This window comes from Haemaphysalis longicornis, unplaced genomic scaffold (assembly GCF_048455015.1).
Source record: "Haemaphysalis longicornis isolate Haplotype H1 unplaced genomic scaffold, Haemaphysalis longicornis Haplotype H1 scaffold_6, whole genome shotgun sequence".
Lineage (NCBI taxonomy): Eukaryota > Metazoa > Arthropoda > Arachnida > Ixodida > Ixodidae > Haemaphysalis > Haemaphysalis longicornis.
Genome location: NW_027526407.1, coordinates 24403853 through 24428082, shown reverse-complemented (window position 1 = coordinate 24428082; position 24230 = coordinate 24403853). Strand labels below are relative to the sequence as shown.

Below are 24230 nucleotides of genomic sequence, written 5' to 3'. Positions count from 1 at the left end.
AAAGCGGGGTCAAAGTTGGTCAGTGGTCCGTAGTGGAACAGTAGCGCCAGCTTCGAGGTTCCGATGGTTCCGAGCTGGTAACGTGTCTTGTGCAAGCCGTACAAGAGTCGGGGGACCGTCAAGCTGTTCTGTTGGAGGAGGAAAGTAGACGTCTCGCAAGCAGGTAGTGTTGTGTAGGTACGGGCGGTATCTGCGTCTTGGCTTCGTGGCAGGGAGGAGTAGCTTGTCCGTCCGGTTAGCAGGACGACGGGGCTCGATTTCGGGGTGCGCAGATGTCATCGGCAGCCAGCTCACCTGAGCTCAGGTGATGAGCCCCTGAGCGCAATTTCAGCCGTGGAGGAGTACGGGACAAGGACGTAAGTTTCACCCCCGCGGCCAGCCTTTCCTGTTCTGCTGCCCTCGCGGGGGACTCGATTAGCCGCGCTACTGCGACCAACCCGATCTGCGCGCAGTCGCGCTCGTTTGCACTAGTCACGACTCGGGCGCGCGCACTCGACGCGGTTTGTTGTTGCAGGGACGGCGTCGCGATGGTCGAGCGGGTGGAGACGGCGCGGCCGGTGCAGATTTTGCGCACCAAGGATGACCACAGCTTCGAGCTGGACGAGGAGTCGCTGAGCCGCATCCTGCTGGCCGACCACGTGAAAGACAAGCCCGTCGTGGTGGTCTCGGTGGCGGGGGCATTCCGCAAGGGCAAGTCCTTTCTCCTGGACTTTTTCCTGCGCTACATGCGCAGCGGCTGCCAGGCCGACTGGCTGGGCGACCCGAACGCTCCGCTGGGAGGGTTCTCCTGGCGCGGCGGCTGCGAGCGTGACACGACGGGCATCCTGCTCTGGGATGAAGTCTTCTTGGTGAGCGCTGCTGCGATGGCGCGTTTGTTCCTGTCTTTGGTTGACGCCGGACCTCCTTCGCAGGTGACCACGAGTGAGGGTCAGCAGCTGGCCGTGCTGTTCATGGACACGCAGGGGGCGTTTGACTGCGAGTCTACGGTGAAAGACTGCGCCACCATCTTCGCCCTTAGCACCATGACGAGTTCGGTGCAGGTGTACAACCTCTCACAGAACATCCAAGAGGACGACCTCCAGCACCTACAGCTCTTCACCGAGTACGGCAGGCTGGCGCAGCAGGTGTGCAACGGGGGACAGTGGGGAGCGGTTTGGCAGTCCCCAACCGTGCACTTCGGTCAAAAGCGAAAAAGAATAGTATACAACCATTGCGTTCTGCCGGTGATGACGTATGGAGCGGGAACTTGGCACCTTACTAAACAACTGGAAAACAAACTTCGGTCGGCTCAACGGGCGGTGGAACGAGTAATGTTAAGAGTAGCACTCAGGGACAGGAAACGAGCTACCTGGATCAGGGACCAAAAAAATCAAGCAGAAGTATCATAGTTCAAAGTAAGAAAAATAAATGGACCTGGGCTGGCCATGTAGTGAAATGAACTGACAAACGGTGGACAATTAGGGTAACAGAATGGATGCCGAGAGTTGGGTCTAGATGAAGGGGGAGGCCAATAACTCGATGAAGCGATGAAGTAACAAAATTTGGAGGCAAAGAAGGAAATCGGGCATCACAGGATGGAAGCGGTTGGAGGTCAATGGGAGAGGCCTTTGTCCTGCAGTTGACCTCAATAGGGTGTTGTTGTTGATGATGATGATCACCGCTGTTCCTCTTTGCTGGCCTCCAGGACATGAGTGAGAAGCCGTTCCAGAAGCTCCTGTTCCTGGTGCGGGACTGGAGCTACCCGTACGACGCGGTGTACGGCGCAGAGGGCGGCCGGAGCATCTTGGAGAGGCGGCTGCAGATCTCGGAGAGGCAGCACCAGGAATTGCAGCAGCTGAGGAGGCATATCCGCTCCTGCTTCACGGAGATCGGCTGCTTCCTCATGCCACACCCGGGTCTCAAGGTGCGCCTCCCGACGTTCTACGACCGCGCAGTGAACGAACGCAGATGGGAGACGAAACTATCGGACGTAGCGAAACGTGGTTTGACGGACAGTTGCATCAGCTTGCAGGGATGGATTTTGGTGTATTGACTGATTATCTCTCATGGCTTGTCATCAGTGGAGTATAATGAATGTAGGGATTTCCCCGTTATATTAAAAGCTGGCAGCTGTTGTAGGTAAGGGATGTTCTATGGCGCAGTGTTGTTCCTAGAAGTCAAGGAAGTGACGTAAGCCCGTCTGGTCGGGATGCATTTTGAAGAAGAAAGACAAGGACCAAGGCTTCCGTGTGGGAGCCGAAACGTTAATTTCTTTTAAACTCGACTAACTTGTGGTCGGCGTACTTGTCTTTCTTCTTCAAAGTGTTGTTCTTAACATGCACAACTGCATTGCGGGGTATTGTGTGGCACTTGTCGGGCATAGGAACCACGCCCATTGTTTCAAGGGGCATTTAGTAACTCTCTCCTGATTTAACACCTCTAACCGTCTGGAAGTGCTTCTCCTGACATTGCCATCAAATGTGCAGGCTTCAATTCAATTGATGGTGTAGTTATGGTGTCTGCGTTGTGTAGCACAATGGATGGCAAATGTTGCACCACATGCAAGAGGTCTGCATATCAAGTTCAGTGACAGGAGAGACTATTATTTTGTGGTTTATTTAATTGGGTAGACAAGTGTGGTCAAAATCTCACAAGGAAGGGTTGTTTACAGATGTCACTAAAATGAATGGCAATGTGGTGTTCATGTGGCAACTAGGCCTAGTGCACTTGGGCACCTTAGTGGCACTGGTGGCAGTGTGTCTTGCTGTTATAAATCCAACTGTAACAACTGAAACAGTAACATAGTTTAAGTGCGCAAGATAAATTACCTTGGACATCTGACTGTTTGTGGCGTGTGCAGGGAAGTAAGTGTTTTGTTTGCGGTCTGATAACACCACCCGTTTTCAACGATGCTAAGTTACCGGCCACGTGGGCAGTCTTCAGCTGCTTCTCGGGAGCTGGTCTTCTCCCCGTGGTGTCATTGAGAATAAAATGCCAGATTAATTTTTCTTCTCTTCAGGTTAGCATTTCTGCTGAATGCGGCCAACACAGTCGCTGAATTTTGCACAAACGTAGCAGTTTTTCTAATTGGGGTGAAAAATGCCTGTGTTGAGATTTTGTTGCATGTAATAGATCCCCAGGCAGTCAAGAGTCCCTATCCTTTCACTATGGTGTGCCTTATAGCCCAGGAATAGCTTAGTGTGCGATATTTCGACAGTTTAGAATGCCCTACAAACACGTTACTTGCTGTAAATGAGATTAATTTGGGGCAGTGTTACCCCTATTCTCCCCTTTTGTTGGCTTTGCCTCAGTGTACCGGCTTGTCTAAGCCACTGCATTAAGTGTTGTCACACTCGTAATTGCCTACAGTATTCGTTAATTCTTGCACCTTTATACATGCTACGTTTAGAATTGGCCTCAAAGATAAGTGGGCATTAGGTGTATATAACCTCCCATTGCATCATCACTTTGAGGATTATAACATGTGAAAGCTAATGAGCGTTCCACGTAATATTGAGTGCGACTGTACTTCGCTGGCCTGCATTTGTTGTCATGGTGACGCTATGCTTTACACAGGTGGCTACCGCACCGTCGTTTGACGGCCGCCTCTCAGACATTGAAGACGACTTCAAGAAGCAGCTTCAAGACCTCGTCCCGTCCCTACTGGCACCGGACAATCTACTGGTTAAGGAAATTAATGGCCAGAAGATCTCTTGCCAGGAGCTGTTAGCGTATTTCCAGGTAAAAGTCGTCCCTCACGCATATCTTGCAAGCAAGACTCACACCGAGCTGTGTTCAAGTCAAAGGAAAAGATGAAAGAAAACAGAAGGTTCAGTACATGGTTGGGATACACAGAAGAGGTGTTAAGTCACAGACCGGAATGGGATCCCCTATAAAAATAGATATACAGTTTAGCCCACTTATACCGAACCCGGTTTTAACGAAATCCTGGCTATAACGAACAAATCTTCGTTTTCCGTTATTATTTGTATACGTGTATTTTATGTCCAGATATAGCGAAAAACATATAAATTTCCGCTTCCCAATGTTTTGTTATAAGCGGGCTGGAGTGTGCATAAATTAATAATGTGCAGCAATCCAGTAGAAAATTTGAGTACTAAGTTTTTATCATAAACCCGTTGACAATCACTTATTTATTAGCAACACTAGTGTAGATGTTGACTTTCATAAAATGGGAATGAATGTAAATATAAAGATAATAAAAGTGCTGGAGAAAAAATATCTACAAAAATTAACTATGAAACAATGAGTATCAGTTACTACTATATGCAAAATAGAGCGTACGAACAATTTTGCTTTGATGTAAAAATGAGGAAAAGGCAGAGGGCATTACTTGAATAATTTTTACTGCCAATGCTGTTCGTAACTTGGTCAATGCAGTAAATAGTACCGAAAGTTGAGCATTCGAATGGATGAGTCAGGATTTCAAAGCAGTTTCAAAAGAATGCGGCGTTTTCAATGCCTCGATGTCTTCCGCAGGTCTACGTGAATATATTCAAGGGGGACGAGCTTCCGGAACCCAAGTCCATGCTTGAGGTTGGTGACTGCATTTCTGTCAGCGGGGTGTTTGCGCAAGGCTTAACTTGGTCTTCAAACTTTTCCAGGCAACTGCAGAAGCGAACAACCTGGCTGCCGTGGCCACCGCCAAGGACAAGTACACAAGCAGCATGGAGCAGGTCAGTGCTCGTTTATTTTGGTTAATTAAGCATTTTTAATTAACTTTAATTCAGGAATGCATTGTCAGAGTGGTTTCTATGTGCTTATGCTATTCAACGACTCGGGGAGGGGAGGCAGGAGCATGGTTACAGTTGTCTGTCTTGTCCTAATTTTGGTAGCGATTGAGGCACAATAATCTGGTACCCGTTATGGTGCCAATGTGACAGAATCGTTCCGGGGCTTTGGCTACTTACAAAGTTGCTCATTTAAATCTCGTCGTCGTGTAATTGCCTGTGTGATTGGCATTGCATGAAAATTAAAGTGCCACAGGTAGTCTAAATTACCCTTGGCTTTCTGCTTCTATATGCCCATCAGCACAGGCGTTCCCCCTGGATCGTTAAGTTCCGAGTTTAGGCTTCAAAAGCAACGCCTTGCACAAAGCAGTCTTTTGTCCTATGTGTTTGGGGTGTGAAAACACATTCCAGCAACCCTGAAAAGCCGAGTTTTGGAGTGTTTATTTATCTACTGGGAAGTGAACGTACATTCTTGTTGTGCGGCTTGCCGAGACCTGTGACAGATTAGCAGCGTTAGATAAGAGCCGGCTTGCCGAGACCTGTGACAGATTAGCAGCGTTAGATAAGAGCCAACACCTGTAGATTAAAAAAAGAAATGCTGACACTCGGTGCTTGAGGCTAATTTTAAGTGCAGAGCACTTTTGGGGGCTCGCCTTGTCGTTGTAGCTCGCTCGCTGGACCCAAGTAGAGCCACACGGCGTTTCATCGTAGCGGCTGTCATCGCGGCGTTACCCAGAGGCTTTGAAAGCCAAGCCGTTTACATAGTCATAAGCGTTCAAAAAGCGTGAACTGCTCGCACTTGGCACACATCTCCCTGTTTAGCGCAAAGAAAACTGCAGGTACATTTGAGGCAAAATAATAAGTAATTAACCAGCAGCGCCCGTGTTTGTTTAGTTAGGAACGGTCGTTGGGTTGGTTTTTACAATAGTAAGCAAAAAAAAAAAGTGGCAGTGCAACGCCGGCACACAGGGGAGGAAAAGCAAGCACAAAAAGAACGCAACTCCCGCTGGCGCAGTTTCAGGCAGGGGGCACGCGAGCACTGCGAAGGCGGGAAATTTGAATTGCATTGGGTGGTAGCACTAAGCGGATAACGGCACCACAGCCCATTATGGTGAATCACTACTCTGCACTTCCGACAGCTTTCTCATTGAGTGGAACGGCTTTAATTTTTTTCTGTCGCAGCTCTGCTGATACATTCTTTTTCATTGCCGTTTGTATACCCTTAACTGGTTATCACCCTCCTTTCTTGAACGTCAGTGCTCTTATATTCTACTTCTATTCTCGGTGTTCATTTTTTTTTTTTTTTTGTATACTCATCTATTTTCGTGCTTTCAGGTTATGAAATTGCGCCTGCAAAAAGGCATTGCGTTTTTTTTCCCCATGTTACCTTGCGCCAAACCTGCTTCATTTCTCCCTTGTGTCGCATAGATGATGATGATGATGATGACTTTGATGTCAACCTTTTCGCAAATGGGTATTTGACAGGGTTCCCCAGACCAGGCGAGGTTTGGTGGGATGGCCAAGTTTTAGCTCCGATGTGAGGTACCATGTTTGAGGAGGCTTACGGGTAAGAGTTGGTTGTTGTAAGTTCTATCTTTGTTATGTATCATCCGGTTTCTGGGAAAATCAGGTGCACAGGTATCTCGTAGGAAGGAGATCTCAGACTTCAGACTTCAAAAGTCTCGTCTTAAGGAACGTGGCAAAATGCAGTAGCCAACCGATTTTTTGGACCTAGAGGAGAGCGAGAAATAGTCCAAATAAAAGAACAGTCCGAAAAATCCGTGAGCCATTACTCCTATGGTACAAATGGCGGTTCCTCGGGAAAGTCCGGAATATGCAGCAAGTCCGAATTCTCGGAGTCCAAAAAAAAAAACGGTCGGCTACTGTATCTAATTCCAGTTAAATGTTTTTTCTGGGGCTTAATGTCTTTTTTTTTCTAATTTAATTTAAAAAGCTTTATTTTAGACGTGCGTCATAAGTTCTAAAGGCCGCCCCATACAGGCCAAAGCTAAAATAATTTTTATAATACCGATTCGCAGACTACGAACAAATGCCCAAGTTTATAAGAAAAAGAAACCTCGTAGCAACTAGCTAATATTTCACTGAATTACTCGGTACAGTTATGCCACAGGTGTCCGATTGTCATTTTATCCGCTCAGTGGTTGCTCCCTGTGGAAACCCATCGTCGGCCGCTGTGCAGTTGTATGCGTTGGCAGGTGTTGCTCACGTGACACCCCCTCCACATGTTCTTTATGTTGCTCGTGTACTCTGGAGACCAACGCTACCTGTTGTTGGATGCGTTTGGGTTGTGGCTCACATGACACCCTCGTCAGGTGTGCTCCTTGCTTGCCTCTCTGTGGTCAGATGCAGCGTCGGGGTTGTTTCTCACGTGACACCCTTTCTGTCTCAGCTGTGCGGTGGAGACCAGCCCTACCTCAGCCCCCAGATGCTCGAAGGTCATCACTTGCGGCTGCGCGAGTCGGCCAGGGAGATGTTTTCCGCCACGCGCAAGATGGGTGGGGAGGAGTTCTCTCAGCAGTACCTCGACAGGCTCACTCAGGTATGTTTTCGAGAGCTCCCTGCCTATTATAAGAACTATGACCTCCGGGCTTTCTTGGATGTCCTCTTACCCGCAGCAGTGGCTCAGTGGCTAAGGCGTGCTGCTGAGCCCAATTACGTGGGTTCGATTCCTGATCACAGTGGCTGTTTCTGAAATGGAGGTGAAAAGCAGAAACGGCTTGTGTGTTCAAGATTATGGCGCAGTTAAGGGGGGACACTGCTGTCAAAGCACCTTCCTTTAATTGTTATGTCAACTCTGTGCAACTTGTCAGTCTTGCTGCTTTTTTCCCACTGATTTCAAATACAGTAAAACCTCGTTACAAGAGACACTGTTACAAGAGACACTTGGTTATAAGAGACATTTGAATGAAAGCAGTTTGGTTGGTTTTCCTATGTCCGCCATGTGAGCAACATTGCATACAAGAGACCTTGGTTACAAGAGACACGTTTTTTGGCTCCCTTGAGTGTCTCTTGTAACGAGGTTTTACTGTATGTCATTATTTTTTTCAGTCGGTCAATTAGTTACCAAGATAATTAGAGATAGTCATTTTTGGAGGAACAGTAGACAAAACAGTGTTAGCCATAAAAATGTAATGTTCATATTTTTCAATACTATGAATCCTGGTGAGTGCAATAAGAGAATCGGTTTTTTTATGCACCGCCTGGAACTAATTCTCATTAAACTTTGGTGGCACCAGTGGCAAGGAACCATTTCGAATGCCCATTTCAAAAACCAAAGTTTAATGAGCTGTAAAATTAGTTCCAAGCGGTGCATAAAATAACCGATTCTCTTATTGCACTCACCAGGATTCATAGTATTGAAAAATATGAACATTGCATTTTTATGGCTAACACTGTTTTGTCTACTGTTCCTCCAAAAATGGCTAATTATCTCTAGTTATCTCGGGAACTAATCGACGGACTAAAAAAATGATGACATATTTGAAATCAGTGGAGAAGAGACAGCAAGTCTGACCAGTTTCACAGAGTTTACTTAACAATTAGAGGAAGCTGTTTTAAGAGCAGTGTCCCCCCATTAAACTTTGGGAGCACCAGTGGCAAAGAACCATTTTGAATTGGGTGCCATTTCAAACACCAGAATTTAATGAGCTGTAAAATTAGTTCTAGTTTTTGAACCTTGTTTTGAAGTCAGTTTTTGAAACTTGAAATTCGTAGCGTTTATCTGGAAATTTTAATACAGATTTTCACTTGGGATCCACCATCCATAAGTTAAAATAATTTTTCCTTGACTGGTGCACGGTTCTTAAAAAAAGAATGAATTGTCGCTTCTGTTGTTGTGAGTAATTTTTTCGTGTGCTTCTGCGTGTTTAGGTGAAGTGTAAAAAATATGTGCTGAAATTTGTTGGCTAATTTTTTTTTTCAAAAAACTTTGCGTTTCCAGGGCCACTTTGCTGACATGTAGTTTCTTCTCTCTCTCTCTCTCTCTCTCTCTCTCTCTCTCTCTCTCTCTCTCTCTCTCTCTCTCTCTCTCTCTCTCTCTCTCTCGCTCTCTCTCTCTCTCTGTGAGGAAATAGGATCTGTAATTAAATCTTTCTTTTCTTTTCTTCAACTATTGAAAATACGTAACCACTGAAATAAGAGATCTAGAAACGTGAAGGAACCCTTAAGGCTCTCTTTATTTCGTCTACAGACAGGCCGCATAAAAATTCAAATTCAGCAGTTTTATGTCAAAACTTGTCGGTAGCTTCTATAAAAAATGTTGACGTGAATATTGAAAACTAATTCTCGACCTCGTATTTAATATCAGGATGCTTTTCATGACAGTAATCCAGATGTTTAAAAAATAAAATCTTTGAATTGAAGGCGCCCTTCAAAAATTCAAAGAAAAATGAAAAGAAGAGCGGCAACAGCTGACACGCAGATTGTGTCGACAGTCCCGGTTGATTGCGTTTCACTTTCTGGCGGCGGGTACCCCCGCCAAACGCGAGTCGTCGCATCGCTGATAGGGCGCTGATAGCTGTGCAAATGAGTGGCCACAGCAGCAGAGATAACCCCTGGGAACCGCGACTATCACGAGGCTGGCACGAGGAATATGGAGTACGCATTGTATTCTCTGCCGCGAAAGAACGCAGCGCTATGTGTCTGCCGCTCTGTCTATTGTGCAGTCACAAATCCACAGCTGGGATGTTCTGCGGGGGTGAAACAGGTGGTTGCAAAACGTGGCTGTGTGTTAGACGGGTATGGTTTTTTTTTTTGTTTTTTTTTTTTTTTCTTGTAGTAGCAGTTCGCGGGTGCATTGAAATCAGGCTCGCGTGTCTGTCTCTTCAAAATTAACCATTTGTGTTGCGAGCTTGTCATGTCAAAGGCCACCGTCATGTCTACTTGTTCTTTGATTGTTCTTTGTTCTAATTGTTCTTTGTTTATTTCCCTGTTGTCACTAATGCATTGAAATCAGGCTCGCATGTCTGTCTCTTCAAAATTAACCATTTGTGTTGCGAGCTTGTCATGTCAAAGGCTATCGTCACATCCCCTTGTTATTTATCGCAGTGGTTCAGATATGCCATTGCAGTCAATTGTTCTTTGATGTTTATTTCTCTGTTGTCACTTCGATCCTTGAAACCCTTCGCGAATTGGCCTTTCCAGAGCACAATACATGTGTATTGCAACATGCTTAACCGCGAAGACTAGTTTCAGTGGGGTGAATACATTAGTGTGTTCATACAGTAGCAATAAAAGTGGCATATTTAGCAGTTGTTGGTTGACTGCATCTCATTTGCTCGCCATGTGGGAGGGCTTCATTTTATGGCGATCAAGGTCTTCCTTTTTTTTTTTTTTTTTTAGCTATATGGCTGATATGGATACTGGACCAAAATTTCTCAGAAGTGAGTTTGATAACTAAGAACATTATTTGTCAAGTGTGATTTCCTAATGAAGAGAATTTAGCACAAAACTTTGGTTAGCCTTTCTTTTTTATTATTTTTTTAGTTGTATAGTTATGGGCAGTGCAGTGGAAACTTTTTAGGCTTTGGGAATAGATGTGAGCGTTGGTGGATTGTGCAGTTCCAAAGTTAGGTAAAAAAGCAAAAATATGTGCGGGTTTTTTTTTTTTTTTGACTAAATTTGTAGGCAGTGTTGAGAGTGGGTACCTCGACACCACAAAATTCTCTTGCACGAAAGTCCTATGCGAGTCTGTATGCTTATGAAATAGTACGGCAATGTTTCGGAAATACTGATCATCAGCTTGCGATGCCATTTTCACAATGTCATGTAGGAACGTAACTTTCTTAGTTTTCATTGCTTGACTCGGATAAGTTGTCAGCACTCTGCGCATGCAGTAGGTCAGAGTAATGGGTACCTTTTTGGGACGCTCTGTGCGTTTATGTTAAGCGTTTATGGGTGGAAAATAACTTCATTCACAAAGCTTTTCATTTCTGCTCATGTTTCAATATCTTGTTCTGACTTGTAGAACCGCAAGAAGATTCCAAAGTAAAAGGCTAAAAAAGCATGTATTGCTATTTGAGCATACAGCATCGGAGGACTGTGGCTTCGAGCAAAGGTCTGTTAAACCCAAACAGTGCTTCGCGAAAGCTGGGAGCAGTTCGCTGATAGGTACGGAATACAGAGAACTGAAACAGCAGAAAAAAAGAAAAACAATGGCGTGCGGCAGAATGGAATCACAACTGTTCTGAAAAAAAAAAAAAAAGGCCGTGTTTTGATGCAGTGGCCATTGTCACAAAAGAATGACAGTTTTTTTTTTTTTTTTTCTACGCAAGTTGTAAAATGTTGCCTTTCTCTCTTTTTATACTCGGTAAACTTGTACACTGGCCTGCCTGACTGTTTTTCCTCTTGTTACCATCATGTCTGTTGGTTCATGTCTAGCATAGGCATAAATGATTTCGTTATGTTCAGCTGCTGATCATCCTTTTTTTGTTATTCAATGGATTTATGAAGGATTCTGTCTTGCTTTTGTTACCTCCACGGCAGCCCAGAGTAATAACCGCATGGTGGTCGGGTGTGTTCCTGCCCTACACGCGATTGCGAGGTTAACACCGAGTCACATTAGCTATGTATCCCTGAGAGGCTACACGAATGTTCGATCGGGAAAAGTTACAAGCCAAGGTGGAAACCCTAAGATATGCCGAGATGATTGAAACTACACTTTCGGGGTGTGGATTATGGTGGTGGAGTAGTTTTCGGGCAAGTTTGGAAATGCTGATTTTTTAATTTTTTTGCCGTAGCGTTCACACGATACCGTCTACCTTGTTGGTGCAAGAGAAGTGGTCGGCAGATTGATTGTGAAAGGACAAAGAACAGAAAGGTTCAGTGGTGATGCGGGGTATCATGTTGTTGGCTTACTTTTCATTGTGTGACAGTACCAACCAGCCACACAGTTGGTTATTTTGGGTGGGGAATCCAATTTCCATCTGTAAGTAGGTAGAGAAGGCATGTGAAGTTGCAAAAATATGTACCGTATTTATTCGATAAATTATAAGGCAAACACGACTATACGGCGAGGGTGCAGTTTGGAAAAATCGCCATATATATATATATATATATAAAATATATATAAGGCAGAAATAAGGGTTGGCAGTCAAGAAAACCTCGGAAAGCAAAGGGGAGGATATGGTGGGTCATTGAAACAGATAAAGAATTTGGAAAGAAAGTGGAGAAAAAATGCCCGCCAGGTGGGATCCGAACCCACGACCTCCAGAATACCGGTCTGGTGCGATAACCATTACGCTACCGGCGGGGCTATTTTCCCCCTCCACTTTCTGGGGTATTTATGTCAATGTAATTTTTTCCTGTGCTTGGGGGTAGTAGCCAGCTCTTCCTCCACTTTCTTTCTTTCCAAATTCTTTATCTGTTTCAATGACCCACCATATCCTCCCCTTTGCTTTCCGAGGTTGTCTTGACTGCCAACCCTTATTTCTGCCTTATTTTCAACGAGCCCCTCATTTCCTATTCTGATTCACTATGTATATATATATATATATATATATATATTATATATAGATACACGCACACACACTCATACACTGAGCTTTAAATACAAGGCGGGGTATGACTTTGAGGCTAGCAATGTTGGAAAAAAACCTCGCCTTATATTCGAATAAATGCAGTATGTCTCTGCTTAGAATGCATTGGCGAATTAGGCATGAATCCTGGATATCGCTCAGTTGTTACATTACCTTGATTCTGGTAATGATTTGTCTTGTAAACGAAGAAAATGTTCTTGTCTCGTTTTTTTTTTTTTTTTTTTTCATCTTTTGATATTTTTAAAACTTGAGTTAAAATGAGTACCTTACTCTTGTTCAGAACCATGGCCAAAGGGTGGGTGAAGGTCAGAGATCAGCATACAATATTCATGTGTTTTATTGCACTTGGAAATGCATACTAATATTGTACATATTTTCATACAACTCAAAGCATTGCTTCATGAAAGGAAGATTGGCGTTTGGGAGCTAGTGGTACACGGTACATGACAAGGTGACATTGGCACCAAAGCTTACTACCAACAGCTCAGTGGGTGGTACATGAGAGTGGGACTTTATATTGGCACATTTATACAAGTATTTTTATACGTCTTGTTACTATGTACAGCTAGGAAATTTGGCGCGGTATGCGCATTCTATATCGACAATATTAAGGGCAGGGTAAAACCAAGGGTTTTACCAAGGGCAGGGTTTTATAAAACCAAGCAAGGTACCTTCTCAAGAGCAAGGAAAAGCTGGAACTTCATTTGGTGTAATTAGGCACATAGTTTCTGATTAGGCTTCCAGGGTACTGAACTCTTTGTCCTGAACTCATTGTCCTCAGATTCACCCCCAATGTTGTGACATTGGGGGCAAATTTAACTAACACTTTGTTGCAATACGTATGAAGTGTATTGGGGATTTAAACAAGCCCAGCACAAGCAGGATATTAAACTGTGTTCTAGTGTGGACTGTTTGAGCATGTTTTAGGCCATATGTGGAGTGTGCAGGCAGTACATGAAGCAGTTGGAACAAACATCCGCTTGGAGCAGTTCTTCTCGAAAATGTCAGAATTCCGAGTGTTGTCGTGTGTAGACGAAACTAGGGGCTAAATTTATGCAAGGACTGCTCTTTCCAGTAGGATTGTGCAGTAATTGAGAGGAGCGGGTGTGAAATAACTTATCTTTAATGCAGGGTTGAGAGCATTCACCTGTCCTAACAAGATACAGGGTGATGGCCAGTAGTGACCTTTGAGCATGTATTTGTAACTCGTTTCCTTTAGTGCATGCCTTTTTCAAGGCAGGTGCCACAGTATAAGTGATGTGTTGAATGTTAGCGGTCTAGAGACTTGCATATGAACACTCGTACTGTAATATCTTGTTGAGTGAAAGACTGTGTACCTTGTTTCTATAAAGTAAAGTAGAGATGTGGCTGTCTGCGAGTACACCAAGTTAGAAATGTTGTCAGTCCCTCAGTTATGTTAATTTTTGCTTCTACATTAAGGTTTCCAAGTGCTTTAAAAAAAGCGCTGTCTCTGTGTATTCTTTATTCTGTCTTTCTTGCAGTGCTAGTTTCACTCGTGAACATCATTCCAACTCCCCAGCTTCCAGTACTTCCGCGTCTTGCAACTATTGGAAAATTGTTTACATTTAATGGTAAAAAGAAAAGGCCCCAAGGTGGAACCCTGAGGTAAACCTGTTGACACGGCTTGTGGATTCACTGTTGGAAAATTGTTTACATGTAAGCATAAAAAGAAGAGGCCCAAAGACTAAACCCTGCGGTATAACACCCGTTGACATGGCTTACAGGTTTGGCATGTGTCGATTTGGCAACTTGTGCTCTTTGGCGACTAATTTCCCGCAATCCCCCACTTCCCCTCGTTGCACATGCAGGAGATTGACCAGACGTTTGAGAACTTTGCCAAGCACAACGAGAGCAAGAACATCTTTGCGGCGGCGCGCACGCCGGCCACGCTCTTTGCGGTGGTGCTCGCCTTCTACTTTGTGTCGGGCGCCTTTGCCCTGGTGGGGCTGTACGCCTTCGCCAACTTCTGCAACCTGCTCATGGGCTTGTCCCTCATCAGCCTCTGCCTGTGGGGCTACGTGCGCTACAGCGGTGACATGCGCGAGGTGGGCGCCCACATCGACACCATTGCCAATGTCATTTGGGCCAGCGTGAGTAGACGCCTTTTGTCCTTGAATGGGGTGGTGCGTAGGCGGAAGAATTGACCAGAATTAGGGGAAATCCCCAAGGTGAAGTAAGTTTCTGCAAAGGAAAGTATGACATCCACCTGACAAGGAAAGCTATACAGCTTCCTCAGAAACTTCGCAGTTGAAGAAAAATCACGACCAGGACGAATTTTTTTTCAACTGCGAAGTTTCTGAGGAAGCTGTATGCTTTCCTTTGTAGCCGTATGGCTGCATTCAGGTGGATGTCATACTTTCCTTTGCAGGCGGAAGAATTAGTTGCAAATGGGGGTGAATCGGAGTGAGCTGCTTGTAAGAAACAGTGGCAGGTTAGTCCACTTCCGCACATAGTAGGGAAGGTTGTATGTGAAGAAAAGGGTGGTCTTGACAACGTGACACTTGTGATTGAGGAGTTCTACCATTCAATGGAAGTGTATGTGTGTTATACACAAAGCCCAAAGACCATCCACTACACTTGGGCATAACGAAAGAGGAAGCGCTCGGGTCCGGGACGTTAGCAGGGGTCTACCGTACAGTTCCGAAAGAACGCCCACCTAAAGCAGTGAGATATTAAGTGAAGAACACAGGGTGGGCGAACTTTCGGGTCAGGTGCGAAAAACTACTACAAAAAAGTGGCCGCACTGCCAACCAAAACTCTGGGGAGGGGATATCAAGAAAAAATTGGGCGAACTTTCGGGTAAAATGTAGAAGCACGCAATCTTGATGTCTTGCTTTCCCAGCATGGATAGTTCGGCATGAACAACAAAGTTGGTCATCTGCTGTTCAGTATAGAAAGCTTTCTAGCACCCACAGATTCAACCTGTGAAAAGTGTCAGAGTGCTTACCTTATTTGCACACCTTTTTTTTTGCTAAGAGTAGCCTTTATAGGGGCCCTGCAGCACTTACCATCCACTACTCGGAATGTTTCTTGGGGTAAAGTCTATTGTCTCAGCAATCTCCTACCGCAAGAATTATGAAAATCCATTCACTGTCACCGAAACTACACGCAATGAGAATTCGCGCATAATTGTTCCCTCTCAACTCGACTGTGGACAACGTGACGAAAGCTGCGCGCTCTCTCCCGGAGAGGGTGGCGGCTCGCGGCATTCTCTTCGGCTACTTTCGATATATCAGAGGCCGGGGAGTTTCTCCTTCTCTCCGAAACGTGGAGGGCTCAATTTCCAGTCTGGTGCCACAAAAAAGGAGGCATCGCTGCCTGCTCACAAGCAAGCGCTCAGGCTGGTAGGGCGTTTTTGAAGCAATAAACGTTTGTTGTCGAGTGGTCTCGTGGAAAGGGGAACATTGAGTTCACTCAAACTCTGTGCACACTCAAAACACAAAAGAAACGCCAAAACTGTGCGTACAGGTTCACGCATAGAAGAGGTTAGTACATAGTGCCGACGACGGCAGATCGTCGCAGGAAATGCGAGAAATAATTCGCAAAGTTGACCAGTGACAGCCAATGGGACAGCCATGGCTGCAATGACGTTGTTTAGGCCATGCCAGGGCTGCATAATGAGGAAAACTGAAGAGAGCGCAGTTGGTTTTTCAGTGTCTTTCACAGCGATTTGCGCGCTCACCGCTTCATGTGCACATGTAATATTTGGCTCAGGTATTCCTGGCAGAGTAATCTAAACGTCGTGCAGGTTTACTTGCACTGCTCAAAAAGTGTTGCAGGGTCCCTTTAAATTTGTGTGCACATCGCAATCAGGCTCAGGAGGAAAATAAGCTTCAAAGCGGCCAGCAGCATTGCCATAGACACAAACTGCTTTGAAAATCGAACTCAATCAAAAACAATCTGTCAACATCACGTGAGTAAATTTTGGCACACCCATTGCTCAAAGGGCACACCTTAGTCAGCTGTTGCACATTTTTCTGCTGCTGCTGCGATTAGCATGTCAAGTCTAAAATTATGAATGCCAAGGCACCTATAATCGTGAACCCTTTCAGTGTCCCCCGGTTTAGTTTTAAGAAAGTCGAAAAGCAAAAATGCTTGTGGTATGAGACTTCGGCGCATGTTAAAGATTCCCAGGTGGTCAAAATTAATCCGGAGCCCTGCATGCCTCATCACCTGCGCCGCGTCGGCACGTCAAACCCTACAATCAATCAATCAATCAGTTTTAATGAAGTTTGCGAATCACAAGTGATTTTCGCTGCCACAGTTACATGCGTCAACTAAAACGTCTTCCGCCAGGTGCGTGGTGTCTTGTTCCACATCTGCGTGGTAGAATTGGTGTCAAATTATTTTTTTTTAATTTTCCTGCATAAACCTACATGTGTGTTACAATAAGGTGTGTGAATACGGTACAAATACCGTATTTTTCGTTCTATAAGTCATACTTTTGTACAAGTCGCACCCCCGTCAAAACAGCAGTTTTTAAAAAAAACGTGTATAAGACGCACCGGTGTACAAAACGCGCTTGTTAATCAGGTAAACTCCGAGAGGATCAGTTTGTTAGAAAGTGCGGCGAAAGTACATGGCTACGGTGGCCGCCGCCTCTGAGCACATCCCCCGGTAAGCAGTGCTTGACACGTGCATCTACCGTCCTAAGTCTAGACAGAACTAACTTCTCAAAAATGGCTTATTGATACACACAGATGGCATGTACTTACAGGCTGTGTTTAGGCAAAACCATTGAAGTCTTCTTCCTCCAACTCGCTATAATTCATTCATTTAGACCACAGAGCTGTGTCCCTTAACGTATGCTGACATCACGCAGCGCACAGGCACCTTTTTGAGCGCGGGCCACGTGCGGCCACCACATACCAAATTTATTCCATACATAAGCTGCGCCGATGCACCAAAGAAAATTTCAGGAAACAAAACGCGACTTATGCACCGGAAAATACGGTACTCTGCAGATGCGAGGCTGTGGCTCCCTCGGGTGGGATAAAAGTGAACGAGGACTGTGCCTGTTCTCTCTTTCCCCTCAGCTGCTCAAGCCGCTGTACAAGACTGTGATGCAGGACCGGGTCCTGCCTCCGCACCTGACGGGGGGCGCGGGCGAAGGCACGCGGGCGCCCCCAAACGGCCGGCTCAAGGCCAACTGAATGGCCAAGGCCGACTCCAACGCCAAGACTCACCTCAACACCACCCAAGTGCCTTGTTGCGGGCCCTCTCTCTCTCTTTGTACTACCGTTGTGGAGGAATAAAAGAGGCCCTCGTTGTGCATCGCTCGTCTGCCGGCGGTCAACCGACAGGCCTGTCGGCTGGGCTTGTTGGGTTCAACCGGCGTGTCCTCTGGGAAGGGCTGGTTTTGTGTACTTGACCTGAATACAGGTTGCAGTGCTTATTTCTGGCAGCGAGTGTGTAGGTCAGAAAGTGGCTTACCTGCCAGGTAGCAGTAAGATTACTGATAATGTGAGGTTAAGCATACAAACTTCTTTATTCTATAGGGACCGGGTGGCCGTTGTATGGCACCACCGCTCAAATTTTTCATGTCTGCGTGCAGTTTGACGTATTGAAGAATATATTTACAGCTAAATGCTCCTACAAAGCCGGTATGTGCAGCCGATCCAGGAATGCTGTGGCGCTGGCCTTTGGCAGTTGATGACGAAGTGGCGTTGTGCACAAGCGAAAGACCAATATTCCTTCTAAGATTTACCCAAAAACAGAAATTGTGATGAATGACGCTAGAAACGTGTTTAATTTCACGGAAATACGCTTACAACAGTGATCAGGAATCGTTTACACAATAAACACCGTATGATAGAATGTTATTGCTTGTCGTGGAAAAGCAGTGCTTTACAAGACTTGCAACGGTTGCTGGCTGGTTGGTTAATGGTTTTTCAAAAGCACAATTCCCGTGTGGCTGAAGGACGAGAGACGAGAGGTTGCCAAAGACCTGTCCTCAGTTTCACAACTGAATGCTGCTGGCGAGTTTTACAAGCTGCCACCTATGCTTGAAAAATTATGCACACCTCCATCTAACGACGATGATGGCCTATCGCAAAGCTTTCTCGTGTGGATTTCTTTGGTTGCCTTCTGGATTTAAACTTTGACTAGTTGAGCTTCGAATTCGACCAGCAGGCAGTTTGGTCTTGTTGCAGCATCTTTGAATTTAACTCTTTCCCATTCTATTTCGTATTAAAAAAGCTTCGCATTCAACCATCGTCGTAGATGGACAGAGGGCTGAATGATCTTGCTGTTTTATTTTGCACTTCCATGCACTCCTCTCCGAATCCTAACTTCTTCCAAGATGTCGGAACTGCGTCTGTGCAAGAGGACTCTGGCTGATACACCCTATTTGAGGCAACTAGTCGCACATTTTTGGTTTTTTCACGAGGCATTACATACACGATGTTTTGGGGTACTCGGCAAACAATACTTAAAGGGGCCCTAAGTAGGCTTCCGAAGGTCGCCATTTCAATCGCGCAGTCGCTAGAGTACCCCTTCACGACAACCTAGATACCAAATATTACAACTCCGCGTAAAGCAGGGGCCGCACAAACACGAAAAATTTCCCCGCATTTCCCCGAGGGGAAGAATGTGAAAGCGCGAATGCATGAGTTGAATTTGCGCGGTTCGGTAATGTTCGCGAAAGAGAGATCACACACACACACACACAACTACAAAGAAAGAAAGATGCATTTATTCACAGACACCTATTTGTGTTGTCGTTGTACTTGATTGCTGGAGCGGATCTCAGCTTTGAAATTTCGTGTCAGTACTCCTTTAAGCGGGTGCATTAGCCCTTCTCACGCCCGATTCCTGGCCAATCCCCCACGTGGGTATGTGCCATGCACAGACACCTATTTGTGTTGTCGTTGTACTTGATTGCTAGAGCGGATCTCAGCTTTGAAATTTCGTGTCAGTACTCCTTTAAGCGGGTGCATTAGCCCTTCTCACGCCCGATTCCTGGCCAATCCCCCACGTGGGTATGTGCCATGTCAGCGGCCAGGCAGCGCGCGCCCATCTCCCCCCGTTGCCAAGGAAGACGAGGAGATTCCTGGCCAATCCCCCACGTGGGTATGTGCCATGTCAGCGGCCAGGCAGTGCGCGCCCATCTCCCCCCGTTGCCAAGGAAGACGAGGAGCGCGCGCACCCGCAGCTGTTGCTATAGGACGGACGGCGGTCACCGGAATTCAGGGTCGCTTATAAAGTGCATTCGCACTTAAAAAAAGATTCCATTTTCTCTCCTGGCTCACCAACCATACCTTGCCGCCACACTGCCGCGCTCTGACGCAGTTCTTTCTGGCTCTGACGCGCCTTTATGACGCACGAGACGTTGCCCAGTACGGCGCCGCGAAAGCGAACCACAGCGACAGGCTCACCGTGCAACTGGTGCAACCGGAATCTGGTGGGCGGAGCATGCGCGTCGAGTGCTAAAAAAAAAAAAAAAGCGCGCGCAGGGCTTAGCGCAGCCAATGACTGCACGTACATCAAGGAGGGTGATGGATTGCCCAGTTTCTCTCGGTGGTCTTGCGCCGGGTCGATGACGTCGTGGCTTCCACAGTGCTTCGGAAGAGCCATTAGAGGAGGAGAGCCCCAGGCCTTATGGGTGGCCCCTTTTAATGAGCGATAACTCGGCTAATACTTAACGCATTTAAACAATTTTTGCGGCATGACGTTCCTTGGATAGTACTCCAGTGACTGCGCACGCAAAATCAACATTCGGCAGCCTGTATATTATTGGCTATTGATGAAATGACGACTACAAACGTGGGAGTTCCACAATTGGCTGCCACTGTCACTCACGAAAACCGAAGGCAGCAAGCTCACAATTACAGAAAGTGTAAACGGCCACAAAGTAATCGATCTCGTACGTAAGTGCCTTTCTCTTCAAAGCACTCGTATCGATGTATCCCACCATTAGGGCTGCAGTGTTCACGTAAAACATCACAGCTCCTTGTCGTCCGCCCTCACGCCAAACGACACATCAAGGAACAGATTCAAATACTCCTTTATGGCCAGGCCTTCACTCCAAGCCAAAGCATCAAAATCCTGGGCCTACATCTCCAGGCCAACACCAAGAGTGCCGCATCCTTGCAGCGCCTCAAACACAGCAGCAATCAAATCATACACATGATCAGGCGTGTTGCCCCCAAGAAGCGAGGCCTCAAGCAAGATTAATTCTACGCTTAGATTAATTCAAGGTTAATTAGATACGTTAATTAGATTAATTAGATACGCTTAGGTTAATTCAAGCTTTCGTCCTCTAGAGTATCACTTGCGTCACCCCCTATCTTCTTCTCGGCAAGGAGGACATAAAGATGCTTGATATAATGATAATAAATGCAGTTAAGCGGGCCATTGGTCTTCCCATGAGTGCGTCCACGGAGTTGCTGCTTAGGATGGGGCTCCACTACGGTGGAAGAGCTGATAGAGGGCCATCTTTCTAACCAGAAGCTCCGATTGAGCAGAACTGAAGTGAGTCGCCGCATCCTTCATTAGATTGGCTGGGCAGCACAAGATGTCACTCTCGGACTCTTGGCGACAAGAAGAAGCTCCCTCCTTTATCTAGAAATATGAACCTCACACACCACGAGGGTCGCCGACAATCAAGGGCTCAAGCGCTCAGCACCACCCTATAGGTGGGGATCATGCAGTTATCTACACAGGCGCCTCCCAACATCGAGGGCAGCAGTACGCCATCATCGTGGCTACTACCAGAACCAATCTCCTTGCGTGTGCCTCACTCAAGATCCAAGGCATGACGGCAGGAGAAGAGGAAGCCATCGCCTTGGCTCTCGCTCAACCATGGGTTCGGAAGGTAGTCACCGATTCCCAACAAGCCTAGCAGAATTACCAGTCGGGGTGGGTGTCCCAAGCTGCAGTGCATGTGCTAAATAAGCACTGCCCAACCGGTTCCATTCAGCTCATCTAGACGACTGCTCACGCTTCCATGGAGGGCAACCAATACGCCCACCAACAAGCCTGCGCTTTTACCCTCATGCTATGGAGCTGCACGAGGACAGTCACACGCTTGTCACGTTCATAGACATAACCCAGCATTATCGCCTTCAGAGACAGACCCTACCCTCACCGCACCCTGAACTTTCCACGGAACTACTCTACGGCTCATTCCAACGGACGCGTTTCACTCAATGCACCCGAATGGCTGCGACACTGAATGTAAATTTTGCTCAGAAATGGAAACACTCCACCACATAATCGGGGTGTGCGACTTTCGCCCTGAGCACCCTCCTCCCTTTCCGTCAACTACCGAACAAGAGACATGGGAGATGCTGCTGCACAGCCCCTCTCGGCCTACCCAGCTTCAGCTGGTGGACAGAGCACAGGCGGCGCGGAATGCATGTAGGCGCCAGGGAAGAGGGAACCACGCCCCTGGCCCACCCTCTGGGCTGTTCAGAAATCTGAATAAAAGTATTTCCTCCACCTGTTCCTCCTCCTCCATCTCTCTCAGATTTTGCCGCCTCTGTCGGCGGCGGCAGAGACGGAAAAGTGAGATCGGCTAATGCCGGGTTTGAGCTGCGTTCAATTTTATATAAAAAACATTTCCACTCATGGGATTCCCCAATACAACTCAAACACCGTTCATTAATCATGCATTGATTTGACATTTCCAAAGAATATCTCTTGGAAGTAATTAAAGGGTGTGGTTAAGTGCGTTTCAATTGTCTCTGGTTCCACTGTTTGTATAGCCAAGTGAGTGAGTTTAAGGGATGTCACATGGGTAATCGTTGTGGGTGCCGCTTACAGCTTTGCTTTCCAAGCACATTCAGAGAGTGGATTGGCGCGCATTCTTTTTTGTTGTGGCTAATTTTAGGGTTAAGTTATCACTTCTTCCGGTTTTTTTATGATACAATTCCAACCTCCCAAGCACACGTGTGCATTTTCCTTCCCATCTCGCAATGAGGCTCCCTGGTAAGTCGAGATTAAAGAGTTTTTGCAGGCTATTGGCGCCTAAATTAGTTGTTATTTTTATTTTCCCGCTATAAAATAAACCGATTTGGCTCTAACACTCGTGCCAATTCCTATGAGGCCTTTCGTTTTGTAAATGTAGCGGCCTGCACGCCAACACAGCTTTTTGTTCTTTCCAATGGCAGCACATGTTACTGCCCGCCGCCGCTGCTATCCTGATACCCCTCGGGTCTTTGCGGTGGCCCGGTGATTAGGAAGCTGGCTTCAAGACGTTAAGGTCGCGAGTTCAATTCAAAGGACCTCCCTAACCACATTTTTCGTTTGAGGCGCGACTGCCAAAACCTGCTCGTTGGCTCCTTGACTCATCGCAACCTTACCTCACACTTTTAAGTGCGAATGCACTTCTTAAGCGAGGCTGAATCGTCCGCCGCCGTAGTCCGCATAGCAACAGCTGCGGGTGCGCGCGCTCCTCGTCTTCCTTAGCAACGGGGGGAGATGGGCGCGCGCTGCCTGGCCGCTGACATGGCACATACCCACGTGGCGGATTGGCCAGGAATCGGGCGTGAGAAGGGCTAATGCACCCGCTTAAAGGAGTACTGACAGGAAATTTCAAAGCTGAGATCCGCTCTAGCAATCAAGTACAACGACAACACAAATAGGTGTCTGTGAATAAATGCATCTTTCTTTCTTTGTAGTTGTGTGTGTGTGTGTGATGTCTCTTTCGCGAACATTACCGAACCGCGCAAATTCAACTCGTGCATTCGCACTTTCACATTCTTCCCCTCGGGGAAATGCGGGGAATTTTTTGGCCTAGCTTTTTCCCCCTGTCCACTTCGCCGATGATGATAGTTTCCAAGGCGAAACTAAAAGCTTAAATTGCTCCGCTGTAAAGACTCATAATTGCAGCGAAAACTTGCAGCAAGTGGTGGGATCTTAAAAAACGAGTTCATTCACTCATGTGAAAAGAAAACCGGATCCCACAGATGAAGAAAAAGAGGTTCTAAGCATGAGATTGTAACTTACGCCGTTTACGCAGGCCTCGTTGGAGTGGTTAGGCGTTATTTCGAGTGCTTATAGCTTGGAGAATTAAGCAGCCACTTTACTTCGGTGTAGCTTGGGGACGCAGATGATGTACTCGCGTGAAAAGAAAACTGGAGTGCGGAGATTATACAATGTAGGGAAACATGAGATAGTGACTTAATCATACCATTCACAGGCGCCTCCTCTGAACATCATTTTTATTGCCTACAGCTTGATGAAAAAAGGTGGTTTACTCACTTGGAGAGTAACCAGGAGCGCGGAGATGAAGTAATGAAAGGAAAGCATCAGATCGTGACTTACACCGTTCACAGGCTCCTCGCCTTAATCTGTATGCGTAATTTCACATGCTGACAGCTGGGAGCAGCGTAAACAAGCGTGATATTCCCAAAGGTAAGCACGGGTACCGTCACCAAGAAGAAAAAATTCAGCGCTGCATGTGCTCAAGCCCACACAAAAAAGAGGTGTGGTATCGCGTGGGTGGAGTTTGTTTTAACATGATTGCATGATTCCCGGTATTTTGACAAGCAGGTTGACCCCCAAAAGCCAAATAAACAAGCTAGTCGGTACTTGCCGGGATTTGTAAGTGCAGAGCACTTTAGGAGCTCGTCTTGTAGTCGTAGCTCGTTGGCCTTCGCAATGTCTAGCGACTGCCTAAATCGGGCGGCGCAACGAGATAAAGGACTGAAGTAGAGCCCCATGGCGTTACAGCGTAACGGACGACAGAGGCTTTAAAAAGCAAGCGGTTTATATAGACATAACCGCGCCACACTATTTAACTGCTTGCGCTTGTCTGACATCTCCGCGTTGTTTAGCGCAAAGAAAACTGGTAATACATTTCAGGCAAAATTTGTGTATATAACTGGCAGCACCCGCGCCCAATTAGTTCAAAATGCCTGTCGGGTGTTTTTTGTGATAGTAAGCCAAAAAAATTCCCCGCATTTCCCCGAGGGGAAGA

At 46.4% G+C, this 24230-nt stretch overlaps 1 protein-coding gene across 1 annotated transcript; it reads left to right on the top strand.

The window, feature by feature from the left end:
- Positions 1-86: 86 nt before the first annotated feature.
- On the top strand, positions 87-17579 carry Atl (atlastin GTPase). The gene is made up of 10 exons (XM_077673723.1): positions 87-356; positions 515-848; positions 912-1124; positions 1685-1903; positions 3556-3720; positions 4480-4536; positions 4605-4676; positions 7141-7290; positions 14116-14397; positions 17344-17579. Exons 2-10 carry the CDS (start codon positions 528-530, stop codon positions 17458-17460), a joined length of 1596 nt encoding a protein of 531 aa, XP_077529849.1. The 5' UTR covers positions 87-356; positions 515-527; the 3' UTR covers positions 17461-17579.
- The last annotated feature ends 6651 nt before the right edge of the window (positions 17580-24230 follow it).

Bases quoted from the DNA above. Each gene is read 5' to 3' on its own strand.
- Atl (XM_077673723.1), top strand. From the start codon at position 528: ATGGTCGAGCGGGTGGAGACGGCGCGGCCGGTGCAGATTTTGCGCACC. The intron at 849-911 runs GTGAGCGCTGCT...CCTCCTTCGCAG, and splicing joins TCTGGGATGAAGTCTTCTTG to GTGACCACGAGTGAGGGTCA. The intron at 3,721-4,479 runs GTAAAAGTCGTC...TGTCTTCCGCAG, and splicing joins AGCTGTTAGCGTATTTCCAG to GTCTACGTGAATATATTCAA.